This window comes from Rutilus rutilus, assembly GCF_951802725.1.
Source record: "Rutilus rutilus genome assembly, chromosome: 16".
In the NCBI taxonomy this organism is placed as follows: domain Eukaryota; kingdom Metazoa; phylum Chordata; class Actinopteri; order Cypriniformes; family Leuciscidae; genus Rutilus; species Rutilus rutilus.
Genome location: NC_140224.1, coordinates 20,929,325 through 20,944,346, shown reverse-complemented (window position 1 = coordinate 20,944,346; position 15,022 = coordinate 20,929,325). Strand labels below are relative to the sequence as shown.

At 37.4% G+C, this 15,022-nt stretch overlaps 1 protein-coding gene across 2 annotated transcripts; it reads right to left on the bottom strand.

Moving 5' to 3' along the window:
• Positions 1-241: 241 nt before the first annotated feature.
• cdc42ep1a (CDC42 effector protein (Rho GTPase binding) 1a) lies at positions 242-10,633 on the bottom strand. 2 transcript variants are annotated; one of them, XM_084434896.1, is made up of 4 exons: positions 9,993-10,633; positions 7,181-7,618; positions 5,396-6,187; positions 242-2,105 (listed from the first exon to the last, which is right to left on the bottom strand). In XM_084434896.1, exons 3-4 carry the CDS (start codon positions 5,847-5,849, stop codon positions 1,495-1,497), a joined length of 1,065 nt encoding a protein of 354 aa, XP_084291022.1. In that variant the 5' UTR covers positions 5,850-6,187; positions 7,181-7,618; positions 9,993-10,633; the 3' UTR covers positions 242-1,494. The 2 variants fall into 2 exon arrangements, with proteins under 2 accessions (XP_084291022.1, XP_084291021.1); XM_084434895.1 differs by having other exon boundaries at positions 5,396-6,305; positions 9,993-10,183.
• Positions 10,634-15,022: the final 4,389 nt, after the last annotated feature.

Below are 15,022 nucleotides of genomic sequence, written 5' to 3'. Positions count from 1 at the left end.
GTTCATAGCTTCTTTTAATGAAAACTTTATTGCTGTCATTGATAGATAACATACATTGCTATTTTGTATATTTCTTGTGCAAACCCGCACAAACGTACAATTTGTACATATTATATTGTGATTAAGCGAATGAATGGAGAGGTCAACTCCTCATAATAAACAAACTTAAATTCAAACAAAATTCATATTAATATTTAATCATAATTTCATAATGCATTGATAAACATCGGTGGGCATGATATTACTGAATACTGTGTTTATCTGAAGATATTTATCATGTAATAAAGGAAATGACAGTCATGGTTGCTTGTTTTTTCTGTTTTTGTGCTGCACATCACAGCTTTGTGCATCACAGTGACCTGTAGGCCTTCGTCTTGTCTTGTAAAGATTGCTGGTTTCCCAGTAAATAAGGGTTTAAAAAATGAAACTGCCACACAATGTCATCTACAATTGAAATATGAGCAATTAAAACTAAATGAATGCAAACTGCAAAGTGTTTTGCATAGTAAATACAAGTTAGCTAGCAGGTATATGTCTGTGCTTCTACATGGTATCACTGTACACTACGTAAGGTTTACTTGAAATGTAAATACTGCAAACTAAAATATTGCATATTTTAATTGTATACTGTTACCATTGTTAGCCAGCTGTTTATTGTGCAATACAGAGCAAATGTGGCTGGTTTTATTTCCTCTGGAAAAGCTTATATTTTAGGGATGAGAAGGTAGGATCAAACAAAAGTGAAAATTTTAGATGCCAACATTAGTTTTTGTCCTTGTAGATCTTCTCATATTTCAGGTTTTCATCACTTTCTTCAAAACAAGATGAATGCAGGGGTAAATAACAATCCATTAGCTTTCATTTTCCCCATTGCAAACGTTTAGAAATATTATTAAAGGAATAGTTCATCTAAAAATAAAATTCTGTCATTGCCTTCCTGTCATTACGAACTTGAATGACTTTTTTTGTGGAACACAAAAGGAGAGTTTTAGGTGAATATCCTTGCTGCTCTTTTCCAAATAATGATCCTGAATGAGAACTGGGGTTGTTACACTCCTAAATAAATTAAAAAAACGCACCAAAAGTTTAACAATAGTTCATTTGACTTGTGGGTTGTATTCTAAGTTTTCTGGAGTCATATCTCATTATTTCAATTTTGTTCTTTGATTGTTATTAAAGCGGTACTCCACCTGAACATTTTTTATTCTGTTATTATTTACTCATATCATTCCAAACCTTCCAGAACCTTTTTCTGCAGAACAAAGATAATTTGAAGAACTTAGGGTACCAAACAACATTGAACCCAACTGACTTAAATTGGTCAAAAACAGTTGAAACATTCTTCAAAATATCTTCTTTCGAGTTCCACAGAAGACAGGAGGTTGTGCAGTTTTGGAACAACATGGAACAAACATAATGACAGAATTAGAATTTTTTGGATGAACTATCCCTTTAAAAGTGCTGTGTGATTTGGACTTTAGGCATCTCATAGTGTTAGACTTTAATCTCATCCTCCTCATCAGCATAGTTGTATGGTTCTCTCCTGTGAGAGTTGTTGGTGTTTGTATTCCTGAGTCTTCCACTCCCATAATGACGTGCCAGCACATCAGCAGCCCTCTGGAAACTCTCCGGCTCCATGCCGTGATCCTCAACAGAGAAGGAGCGCATCTGATCCCCCAGCATGGACCTTTTGGGTGACTCACCATTAATAAAGTCTGAATGTTTCCACTCTCCTCCATACAACCGCGTCCTACCGTCATCGTCTTCTCTCAGGAGTGAGTCCACCAAGGACATGGTTGCGTCCGAGTCCACCTCAGAGTTTTCATCGGTGGACGGTGTCTTTTCACTGATGGGACTGGCCATTTCACACATAGGGCTGTCAATCATAGCAAAGACTTCAGACATGAGGGAAGGGCCCAGATCCAGGGTGAAAGAGTTCATGGAGTCGGAAGGACTGACGGAGTCTGAACAGGGAAAGGACGGGATACCCGTGTCTGTGAGCGAGCCTCTATGGATTTCAGGAGGGCAAGCTGAGGGAGAGCTGCCCTGGGCTGGACGCTCAGTGCGTGACAGTCTCGGCAAGGTCACAAAGCCAGACTCCAAACCTGCAAAACAAAGAAAGAAAAACAAAATTGTTCTTGCTTATGAGTTCAACCAGCAGAGGGCAGTGAGAACCTACACATTACATTTGGTGGTTCCGGACTGCAGCATAAGCAAAAGTAGTAAATCATTTCTGCCATGTGGTTGAACTAGATACCCTTAAAGAGATAGTTCAACCAAAAATGAACATTTTGTCATCATTTACTCACCCTAAGGAAAAGTGTTTTTGTGAATACAATGGAAGTCAGTGGGGTCCAAATGTTAGAATTTTTGGACCCCATTGACTTGCATTGTAAGGACAAAAAATAAATCTTTACAAAATCTTCTTTTGTGTTCCACAGAAGAAATTTATACAGGTTTGGAATGATATGAGGACGTGAGTAAACTATAACAGAATTACAAATTTTAGGTGAACTGTCCCTTAAAGATTTCTCTCTTGCAAAAAGCTTTGCTAAAGTGCACACTTGTCACAGAAAGGGCAGAAATTACAAACTACAGGATAGTTGTACATTATATGGATACAAAAAAAAGTATTCACATGATTGAAAACAGGGCTCTGAAACGGGATGTGCGCTCAGCACTAAAACATCTCATTCATAGCTCCTGGTCAGAACAACATTAGCGTTCAGTCCGATGGTGAGTCATTCAGTAAGCTGAATTAAACACTTAGTTTACATACTTATACTTTCCATATATGTGACCTGGACCACAAAACCAGTCACATGGGTCAATGGTTTTAAATGGAATTGTTTTTTTGTTTTGTTTTTATTTTCATCTGCAAACTGAAAAAATAAGTTTCCATTGATGTATGGTTTGTTAAGATAGGACAATATTTGGCCAAGATAAAACTTTTTGAAAATCTGGAATCTGAGGGTGCAAAAAAATCTAAACATTGAGAAAATCGCCTTTAAAGTTGTCCATTTATGTTTGCGCTTTTGCTGCATTCACTCACAAAAATATATCTTTTTAAATATTTACAGTAGGAAAGTTACTAAATATCTTCATGGTGCTCTAAGAAATGTCACACGTTTTTTAGGCCGAATTTTTTTTTTGTCACATACAGCAAACATCTCCTCTCTATCCGCTAGCTGCCTGTCCCCTGAACACACCATAAAAAAAACGTGGACTCTGTAGACAGCCCATGGTCCATAAACAGCAACAAAAACTAACTGGCCCAGCCTGGACCACGAAACATAACAAACAGTGTTCCAGCCAATAACCAACAAGAATGATTTGGGGGTGGGTTTTGGGGGGTTAGTGCGTGTGCACATGAAGGGGGGTGTGGGGAGTGGAGAAGAGAGAAGCATGAAGAGGGAAGTTAGCTAGAGGAGAGATGTCCTAGACAATGACTAACGTTAGAATTATATTCTCTTGAATTTTGATATGGCCGACACACGACCAAAGAGAAGACGTTCCGATGAACAAATGGCAAAGAAGAGGGAAAAAGGAGAAGGAATTTACATCTGAAAAGCACGGAAGGGAGGGGACGGGATGAGGAGGAGGAAGGGTCGAGCTAGCCTCCCTTTTGTTTGACAATACTTCGAACGTCAACAAGAAGTGACGTCACCCAACATCGCTTCGAGCACCTTTAATGTCCTAATGATTTTTGGCATAAAAGAAAAATCGATAATTTTGACCCATACAACCTTAACCTTTTTGACCCATAATTTTTGTTGGCTATTGCCACAAATATACCCGTGCAACTTGTGACTGGTTTTGTGGTCCAGACAGGGTCACATATTGATAATTAAACTAAGGATAAACATCAGCCTGTTTGGGTGTGTGTTTGGTGTGTGTTTATGAGCATGCAGGGGTTTTGTTTTTGAACAGGCTCTCCTGCAGAGAAGCCAGTGAGGCATGTTTGAGGTATTTGAATGGGTGAGGCAGACGCTGATCACTGAACTGTAATGTCTGGGTCTGAAAAGGAGTCTGGGATTGCCACAGGTGTTTAGATGGTTTATCAAATACTTTTCTGTTTGATCTACCTCATGTTTCCCTTAAGGACAGAAAGCTAGTAAACAAACATATTTAATTTAGACAAAACATGCATGACACACACTACCGCTCAAATGTTTGGGGTCGGTAAGATTTCCGGTAAGAAGTCTCTTTTATATGCTCAACGAGCCTGAATGTATTTGATTCACCCCTAAAAAAAACAGTACATTTGTTGAAATTATAACAATTCAAATAACTATTTTCTGTTTTAAAATGTAATTTATTCCTATGATTGCAAAGCTGAATTTTCAGCACCATGGCTCCAGTCTACAGTGTCACATGATCCTTCATAAATCATTCTGAAATACTGATTTGGTGCTCAAGTAACATTTCTTTTTATTGTCAATGTTGAAAACAGTTGTGCAGCTTAATATTTTTGTGGAACCTGCTATGGATAATTTTTCAGGATTCTTTGATGAATAGAATATTTAAAAAACAGCATTAGTGTGAAATAGAAATCTTTTGTAACATTACAAGTGTATTTACAGTCACTTTAGTTCATGTGTCCTTTCTGAATAAAAGTATTAATTTCTTAAAAAAAAAATTAAAAAAAATTCTTACTGACCCCAAATGTTTGAACATTAGTGTAGACACTGCTAAATATGGTTGTCCTACTCCTATTAATAATAATTAATTTTAATAATTGCTTTCTACAACAGAATTTGCTCACAAAAACTGCACATTCAAACTTTATTTACATTCAACAGAACTGAACTTATTTTGTTAATGCAGTGACATCCTTTTAGACGCTTTTAGATCATTTGTCGGAGCTGTGGTGCTACAAAAAAAATGTGAATTACTCTCTCCCCTGTTTACCCCCATGCACCTTTAACCAATACATTTCCATGACATTTCCCATGATTATTTGTTCATGATTACTGAATAAGTCTGGAAACACATTTACAGAGAATTTTCATCTGTATGTGAGGTGCCAATTTTTAAAGTGATACGTTTAAATGATTTTCTCCTATAAGACTCTCAATGGACACAATGTTTAACGTCGACTTTGCGGACAAGTTACTCCCAAACAGCAATTTCTGGGAAAATGAAATATTATACAAAGGAGTAAAACTAGACAATGATGTAAAAATACATCATGGAAACCAAGATTTTTTCATTCATTTTCATTCTAAGGCTAGATATCTCAAATTTTAAATTCCTTCATTGTGGGATCAGCCCTGCATGTTCAACCATTTCAGTTGCGGCTTCTGTATTCTGTACACACACAGAACACTCATAGTTTATGGGATTCACTTCTGAATTTGAATCTGATTCTGAGTGTGAACATTGACAGACTCACCATATAAGCATGTGGAGTTCTCAGGTGTTTTTGGTGAACTAGGGAAAAGCACTTTCACGGGACAGCCGTTGGGTGAGTCCACGTCCAGCCGGGGGAGGGAAATGGCATTCTTTATGATTGGAGAAACTGGTGGAGGTGGGGGTGAAAGGTCCTTGGATCCGCCGCGGGGCCTGTCGGGGGTCTTGCGGACATGGCGAAACGTGCGGGAGAAGAATCCCTCATTCTTCTCTGAAGTGGAGGAGGAGTCTCCATCTGCATTATTTCCTGCTCCACCATGATTGCTGAGGAACGAGGTGTCCCCGAACACGTCTCCTCCGCGGCCCACGTGCATTGTGTGGCGGAAGTCGCCCAATGGGGGACTGATCATGTCCGGGGTAAGGTCACCTTTAAAACGACGCTTTCCTGAGGAGTGGGAAACCAGGCCCTTCAGGCTAGACAACTTACCCAGGTTCATGGCTTCTCCAAGTACAAATCTTAAGTTTCCAGAACCAGTAAAAAAAAAAACCTCCACAAAAATGATTTTTTTAACAACGCAAGAAAGCAAATTATACACGCATCACCGTTCAAGCTGAATAAAAACCGCAGTTGAGTGGAAAGTTTCTTTTCACAGTTTCTCAAAAGGCAGACACATTCAGCTATGTCCCATTTTGGCCATCAGTCTTTGTTCATATCCAGAAAGATTCGGTGAAGATAAATGTGAGCTGAAAATATGCATGACTCCAATTCCTGAAAACCTCTGCTGCATATGTGGTCAAAGATTCTGGGCTTCACAGTTGTTCTGGGTTTGTGCTTCTGAAAAAAAATCAGTTCAGAAATAAATTCAGCTCTGGCTGCAGATATCTCTGTGGTTTAGGACTGAAACCATGAGCTCCTTCTTTAGTAAGGTCCAGAGAATCTGCTGCTACATGCTCTGGAAGATGCAAATGTTAACAATATCACAATTCAGTTCCTAAAAAGAAAATTATGCCATGTCTGTGGTATGAGATATTGGCACAGAAATGCAACATTAATTATCAACTTTTGCTGTGAAAATGTATATATATTTAAAATTGTATGTTCTGTAAATCTCAGCTAATTTGACTTGATGAGATTTTAATGAGTCTTTTATATAATTATTGAGTGTAGTGCCCTTTAAAGGCCTAAATTCAGCTTTGACTCCTCAGTCATTCCCTTGCACTTTACAGTATTTCGGTCGTTCACTTTAAGGGTATCCTGTTACAAAAGTCTATTTACCATAGCATTTTCCCAGTCTCAGATTGTAAAAGCAAAGATACACTGAGTGTACATTTCTCAATGACATGAAGTTGGGGAAAAGAAGCTCAAATTTCTATTAAAAAATACTTTCTTTTTTTTTGCTAAAAGAGTGGTATTCAGTTAATAGATGAGAAAAAAAAACATTTGGGAAACACTTTGATTCATAGTTAAGCCAATAAAAAAAGAAAAAAAGAAAGAAAAAAAATGTTTGTTAGTAGTTTATTTGATCTAATTTAGCATTAGGGTCAGCTCAGACTTTTTATTTGTGCTTGACTGTAGTTAAAGTAATGAGAATCGTTTTTAAAAGGAGTAAAGTCTCACGTCTCAGTAAACAACAAGCTTTGCTTTGGCTGTGTTGCACATTTCATGCTAAATTGCCACTAAAGACTCACCGTATGTGATAAGCACAAGTCGTTTAGCCAAACCCTTTACCTGATTAGTGTCGGTTAAAAATTTAATCATCGGCTGTTTAGTCCTGGGAGAAACACTACAAACATATTTTACAACTGAAAACAAATAGAAGCCACATACCTTAATCAGTTTTGTGTAATCAATGTGACCGCATACTTTCCCAATCCAAGTTCATTCAGTGACCTCTGACCTGCACCCCGCTGGATTGTGAGACGGCAGAGAGGCTTGTTGCTTTATCCCTGCATGTATACTCTCTTCATGCTCCTCCACTCCCAACGGCTGCTGCTCCAGATCCTTTGTTTTTTAAGATACTCAAATCCAGCGGCCCACTCGCCAGGAATCCCCCAGGGGAGATAAAGGGTCTTTAAAAGGCAATAAATTAAATGTAATAATCTGGGCAATAGTACGGCTTGACGGAGGCTCCTTAAGGATTGGTCATGTCCAGGATTAGCCCCTAATCCCTCTTCCCTTCCTTCACCCTGAATCCCCCCCTCTGCTGGCTTTAGTCCACTCAAGACGTCCCGGTTTGAAGGGGTTCTTGTAAAATCAACAAACGTCCTGTATGAGAGAGGGAAACAGGTGGATATGTAACACAGATCAGGATCAAAGCAGACCAAAAGTCTATCACCACTAGTGATTTTTTCCCCCAATTACATAAATATTTTAATTACAAATTATATTATCAGCATAACAATTTGAGTGAAAAATTGAATAAAACATCAATTTCGGAATGTCTTAGCATTTGGTTTTTCCCCATTTGCTAGGTACTGTATCTAGAGAGGAGTATTTATGAAACAAAAATGTTTTTTAGTGACCTAGAAATGACCAAGTGTGTGTTTATATATATATATATATATATATTTTTTTTTTTGACATATTAACATATTAATGATTTCTGCTCATGTGACACTGAGGACTGGAGTAATGATGCCATCACAGGAATAAATTAAATTTTTAAATATATTAAAATAGAAGTTATTTTAAATGTAATAATATTTCACAATATTACTGTTTTTAATATATTTTGGTCAAATAAATTCAGCCTAGGTGAGACTTATGATAAAATAAAATCTTAATTACTCCAAACTTTTGTATATAAATTAAATAAAATTGTGTTTTGAAGTATTCATATTCAAGTATTTGGTCAACATCGTGTGAAACATGAAATCACATCTGTCCATAGATGTATGGTCTAAAATGAATTAATAAAATATTGTCCCCAGACATAATTTTTTCCCCCCAACATCTTCTGAGAAATGGGAATGGTTGGTGGCATTTATCATGTAATGTGCTAAACACAACATAACCAACTCGTACGCTGACATTCAGCAGGGCTGCTGTTGACTCTTGACATATGGCAATAAACCAAAACACACTGTCACATAATTCTTGCAGCTGTTTCTAGTGGATGCAAACAATGGAATTATGTCTGTGGAAATGGCTGTGCATTGTTTCAAAGAAGGAGATGCACACGTCAACCCGTAAACCGCAGTCTAATAGATCCCGTGTGTGTGAATGCATTCCTGGGGGAAACATCTCTGTCTATTACAGACATCCAGTACGGTACCCACATCCCAGATTGGAAACACGTTTAGGGTTTTTCCTCCTCTTTCTTTGTGGGACTGTCTGCCTTCTTTCATGTGGGCATTAAAGTTGATCTGTCTGATCTTAACAGCATTTGATTTTTGCAGCCGTCCACTGCAGATTCACATGATGTCATTAAAATAAGTCATTTGAACATAAGTCACACTGACTGAACATTTGTTGTTCTTTTGAACTGAAAAATGGTTCAAGTGGGGTTTCTTAACATCATTCTCCCTTTGCCCAAAACTAAATCTTGATCAGCTAGGCTACACTATAACTTAGCTAACTAGGTGAACAAACATTCAAGATAAGGCCTCATTTTTTCTTTTCACCCAATGACCTCCACTTTTTTCTGGTATCTCATGTTGTCTAAAGAAAAAAAGGGCCCCCTAGGCGTAAATCATGATTACAAATATACTCATTTCATCATCTGAACATTCCCTATTTTTACTCAAAGCACTCAGCATGACCGTCTGGCAGAGTGAGTCCATGATGGAAAATACCATGATGGTGTTATGTGAAAAAAAATATATATACAGCAACTGTCTGGGTCAGTTTTACTCACATCTTTATTCTCTTTATTATCTTATTTACACTAATTTAACTTTCATTTGTTAATAAATCTAAATGCTATCTACAAAATGGTTTACTTATCTAAACAAATCCTAAAAGGTAGAAGCACAATGCTAAAAAACTAGTTAATAAACTAGGCTAGTTAATGGAAATTTTCATTTTCATCTGAACATTAACTAAACATAGCCTGGACAAGGACAGATCAATGTTGCTGTACTGAAATGTTGCTGAAGCAGTTTTCACTACAGTCCATTGATCTAATCATTTGTGAACTTTGGGTTTTATTGCTTCACAGAAATGTCATCCTAGTTTATTCACTCCTCACTGTTAAGGGAACAGTTTAATATATAAAAGTAGAGTTGCAAAAGAGTGCATGTTCTGCTGATCAGTTACCAAAACCAAATCTTGAATCAAGTTCATTATCTAAAGTATGTTATTAAGTAAACTTAATTCATCATAAAGAATTCAAATCATCATTTGACTGCCGCTCATAAGGGGCATGAACTGTAAATATGGAGTGGCGCGCGCATACTAATTTTACAGCAGCACAGATTAAGTTTCCTCCGTCATGCACACAATCACACACGACTAGTCTGTAGAGCCTTCTTATTTACCAAATTAACACTGGTTAGCTGTTAATAGTACGCACTAAACAAACGCAAATTTAGTATACTTTTGATAGAAGGTTTGATCTTAAATGTGTTGATAATTCAAAATGCTGAGGCAAAAATAATCTGTCGTTAATCTGACAATTGAGTAAATCAAAACAACTCACCTTGTGGGTTGATGAATACAAGTTTATCATGACCCAAAAAGCAATAATGAGATTTATCTCAACAAAAGGTAAGATCCAGCCGTCCACCATGAAACTTTTCTCTTGAGTACAGTCTTCGGTTTGAGAGGCATGCGGTCAGTGTGAAGCTCTGTGTCAGTCTAGCTCTCGCGCTCGCGCTGCTGGGCAGAATCGGGGGCGGGCATTTCGAAGACTTTTTGGACCAGTTCCATGTTCCCAATGTGTTCAATGCCACGACTGTAGATCTCTCGAGTAGTCGAAAAAACTGCTTTATTACTTAATAAATTGCTTATAGCGTTTAGACGGAGAAGGATTAATTTAAGTTTTGTTACATATCTGATGTTTTAAGCTGTAGGCTACTTTGTGTATTTATTTGCTGAAAATGAATAGCACTTTGGGGAAGTGTCATTAAAATGATGTACACTTAAATTAGGCAAAGATTCCAGATATATTAGTCTGGGTAAAGCTTTTTTATTCTACATATGGAGCGGCGGTACCCCCTCATGGGTGCAGACATTTTGAAATCACATGACAAGCCCTGTCAACATGTCTATAATTGGTGTGTTCGACTTGAAGCAGCGCTGCGCAGACAGATGTCAATGGGCTTTATGCACAGCTGCACTACTTCCTGAACTTCAGGCAGGTCCTTTGTTTCCTGTCTGCCATTATTGGACAAACTGATTAATTCAGGTGGTCAGGCACACCTGGATTAATCAGTTTGTCCAATCATGGCAGACAGGAAACAAAGGACCTGCCTGAAGTTCAGGAAGTAGTGCAGCTGTGCATAAAGCCCATTAAAGTATGACATCAAAGTATTGTTAGAGCGATTCGAAAGCATGCGGGCCGTCTGCGCTCTGATCGCACTTGCCGTACTTTGATGTCATTCACCGATCTGTCTGCGCAGCGCCTCTTCAAGTCAAACACACCTTAAACCGGGGTCACTGGTCACACATACATTTTTGGCCACGATTTGGCCGTCTGAGACAAATTTTGCAAATCCTAAAAGATTCCTCTGATCCTAGGCTAAAATCTGAAGTCTTTAATCGTTAGTTTGACATGTTCAGAATCAGCGACAGCCGATTAATGACCATTGCGATCAAATTTTACCTCCAACGAAATTCTGGCAGTGTCAGAAGATTTGACTCACGGTCCTGCAGTGTGACTTGTCCTACTACGACGACCGTCAAATTGTCTTAGACAAGCCAAGACCAACATTTACATTAGAGATTTCTTTACAGCCACCATTTCAATCCAGTGTGTTTCAATCCTCACTATTACAGAACGTATCATTGATTGATGATGTAAAACTCTTGACGAGTCTTCTTGTTGTCTGACATTAATGACAACTGAGATCTTACAATGTGACGTGGATAACATCAGGGATCATGTTTGTACGATCTGACAAGGAACAATCGCAAAGGACTGTTATAAATCGTAGTGTGCACCCGGCTTTATACTACTTTTAAAACTTTGTCATAACATTACATTATTATTGGAAAGATTTTAAAAGTTGCTCAGATCAGCAACAAGATTCCATTTTATCCTCATGTTTTTATCAAAGCATGTATTGTGCTCAGGAAAGTAACTATAAAGTCTTACATTTTCAAATTTAAATACTGCGTCCCTGTTTGAAGATGTTTGCTTTCAGCAGGCATTGCATAAACTGTAAAAAGGCCTGTGATCAAAGTCTATGGCTTTAGTTTTGGTGTCACCATTGGGACAGAATAATTCATAACCCAGGGCGGTGTGTTGATGTAAGCAGATCAGTAGATCAATGAAAGTCTGGCAGTTTGTATCCAAGAGCTATGCATGAGCATCAATGGGAAATTGATTGTGATTCAGAGCAGTTCTCTCATGCATTGAGAGGGAAAATAGCCCGGAATAACACGCTGATCCATTCAAAATCACTGTTGCTGCTGTTAGAATTTAGAGATGGATAGGTGAAAAAGCCATTTGGGAGGGTGTTGGGAGTTTGGGAGTTAAAGTCATCGTGGATTACAAAGCAGCGGTTTCCAGAGATATAATGCCATTGACTGCATTTAATACCAACTGCTAGAATTTGGACAGTATGTTTGTCTATGCCTGTGTGTCAAGATCATTTCTGTCACATAGGCTATATCTTATCATCTTTATTTTCTGTTTTTCTCTCTGCTCTTTCATTGTCCCATCAGCTGCTCTATCTTGTTCTTCCTAGAGTAAACAATCCCCTCTGCTCAAGCATGTCAGCTATTTGCTGTGGATAACATGTAGCTTTTGGATACTTTTCAGATGTTAGTCCCAAAAGGGAGGCAGGGATATAATTTTAGGTTTTTCTCTCCCCCTTTTGACTTCACAACAGTCTATCTTTTCCTTTTTTCTTGGTCCACCCCAATCTCTCTTTCTCTCAATCTGTTTCCCCCCAGTTCCTCCTCTTCCTTTCACATAAGTTTTATTTTATAATGCAAAGTCAACAATGAAGCAAGCCCAGCCCCTTTTCAAAATTGAAACAAAAAACCTTTAAAAACATGTTTGTTCATTGAAATCAAACCATGAATTAAAATAATAATTTCAATATTAGATGAAAAACTAAATGAAAATGAGAAAATTTGCCTTGGCAACTAGTTGAAGACCTGGAAAAAGTAAAAATGGACAAATAAACCTAAATAGTAATATATATATTTAAAAAATAATTACAAAAGCACATATCAAAATTACTAGAAATATAAACTAAAATTAAAATTACATCTGAAAACATAAAAATAAAAGCTATTTCAAAATATTAAATATAATAGTAAATGTTATCAAAATAACAGAGTCCTTAAACCCACATTGCACAAATATTGTCCAGTGTTTTAGGCCTGGTTTCACAGACAAGGCTTAGATTAAGCCACGATTAGGCCTTAGTTTAATTAGGACAAATAAGTATCTTTTATAAACGTGCCTTCGAAACGTGTCTGGAGACAAGACAATGGCACTGACATATTTTAAGATAGCTGAGTGCAAGTTGCTTTCAATTAAAAGAGCTCAAACATGCATTTTAGTCTGGGACTAGGCTTAAGCCTTGTCTGTGAACCCTGGGGTTAAAGTATTTTGTCTGTACAAGCTTAAATTATAGGCTCTTTCCTTGAAACATTTAATTAAAATAAATAAATAGCTGTAAATAGCTATGTTGTTTCCAACATGTCCATGTTGTCTTCCTGTGTTCTTTCTGCAGTGATTGCGCAGAAACCGCCGGTGTTCAGGCCCGTTAACTGTGATTCCTGTCTTGAGATCAGTGCCAAAAAGGGAATGGATCCAGTGGAGAATTCTTAGCTTATCATGGCAATGTTTATGGAGCTCGGATTTGAGCGATGTCCTGGGGGCTGGCTTTCCTCTATGTATGCTACCTCGTAATGAACTCTGGGTTAACAAATAGCGAGTGTTGAAGTTTGTAATATCAAGTTTCTCTTCAAAAGCTTCAAACAGTCCACAAAGGCATTTAAACATGCAGAGTTATTTTCACACATGATCTGATGATGACAAATGCCTTTGAGAAAACAATGTGATTCTTTCTTTCCCACACTTGATGCTTACTCTTGATAGTGAGGTGATTATTAAGAAATGTAAGATAAGCTTGTAATTGAGTATAGTGTACACACAGTCTAATGTTATCAGAGTTTCCGCCCTCCAGTGAGTTATTTTCTGCTTTCAGCTTTTTTTGTTTATTTCCTTTTTGACTGTAGTAGACGTATCGATATAAGGTAATGGCACTTATGGAACAGCAGAAATGCAGCCTTTACCACGGTAACCCCTGTAAACAAAGCAGGCTGTTCTACTTTCTGTTTTTTAACAGTATTTAAATGCTTAAAAAAAACTTAAGATTTGTATATATGGTGTTCATTACAGCACTATACTTACCATGTTTGTTTAAACCCAAAAATGTCAATTATGTCATCATTTAGGCTACTCAGCCTCAAGGTTTTCTGAACCTGTATGAAGTTTTTTTTTTTTTTTGATGAACACGAAAGTATATTTTGAAGAATGTCAGCAACCAAACAGTTGATGGGACCCTATTTACTTCCATAGGTTTTTTTTTCTTTTTTTTTTTTCTTCATACTATGGAAGTCATTGGGGCCAACTGTTTGGTTACCCATATTCTTCAAAGTATCTTCTTTTGTGTTCAGCAGGAGAAAGAAATTCATACAGGTTGGAACAACCTGAGGGTGAGTAAATGATGACAGAATTTACATTTTTGGATGAACTACCTTTAAAGACTTGTTAGGTTTTCATTAAAAAAAAAATTGTTGTTGTTGTTTTATTTTATTTTAATATTCTTTTTGCCATAAACCTGTTAGGAGGATAACACTTAAGTTTTGTTATGTAATTCAATACCGTGATAAAAGTTTCAGTAATTATTGTGATATGAAAATGTGTTACCATCATACGCCAAGACTGTAGACATGTTTGTCCTCTCAAAGCTCGCTCTAGTCCCATCCTGTTCTTGAGTTGCACTGTTTTAAAGTATATAAAAGTGTGTCTTCTTGAATCCCCTCATCTTGTACTTTGTGTTTAGTCTACACCATCATCTCTTTGTAGAGATACTGATCATCCTGTATTTTCCATGATGAGAGCTTGAGAGACTAATTACCTCAATCCACAGAGAAACAGCATGGCGTGTGTTTAAGTAGACACATGGGTTTATGTTATCACATGGACGGGTCTTTTTGCTCATGCAGTGTTTTGTCCATGTGACTGTGTTTCTTGCTTACAGCAAAATACAATTAGGCCATTAGATGTCAATAATATTATCTTACTGGATCAGTGTGACTGGGCTTTGGGTAAATCCTACTTGTAAATACGCATTTGAAAGACAAGACAGACAGTGATATCACTAGAAAGCAGATGTTTCAGGTTTCAAGAAACAGGTGGATAATGCAGTATAAGGGATAAGGATCAAGAGCACTTTAAAGTAGTGGGGGTAGAGGAAGCGAGATGGAGGCTGGGGAAAGGGGGCTAGTAAAACAGGATAAATTTTTCCCGGTGAAAAAGGATGT

Excerpts from the sequence above, each read along its gene's own strand:
- cdc42ep1a (XM_084434896.1), bottom strand. The coding sequence starts at position 5,849 with ATGAACCTGGGTAAGTTGTCTAGCCTGAAGGGCCTGGTTTCCCACTCC. Across the intron at positions 2,106-5,395 it reads GAACTCCACATGCTTATATG|GTTTGGAGTCTGGCTTTGTG; the intron begins GTGAGTCTGTCA and ends TTTGTTTTGCAG.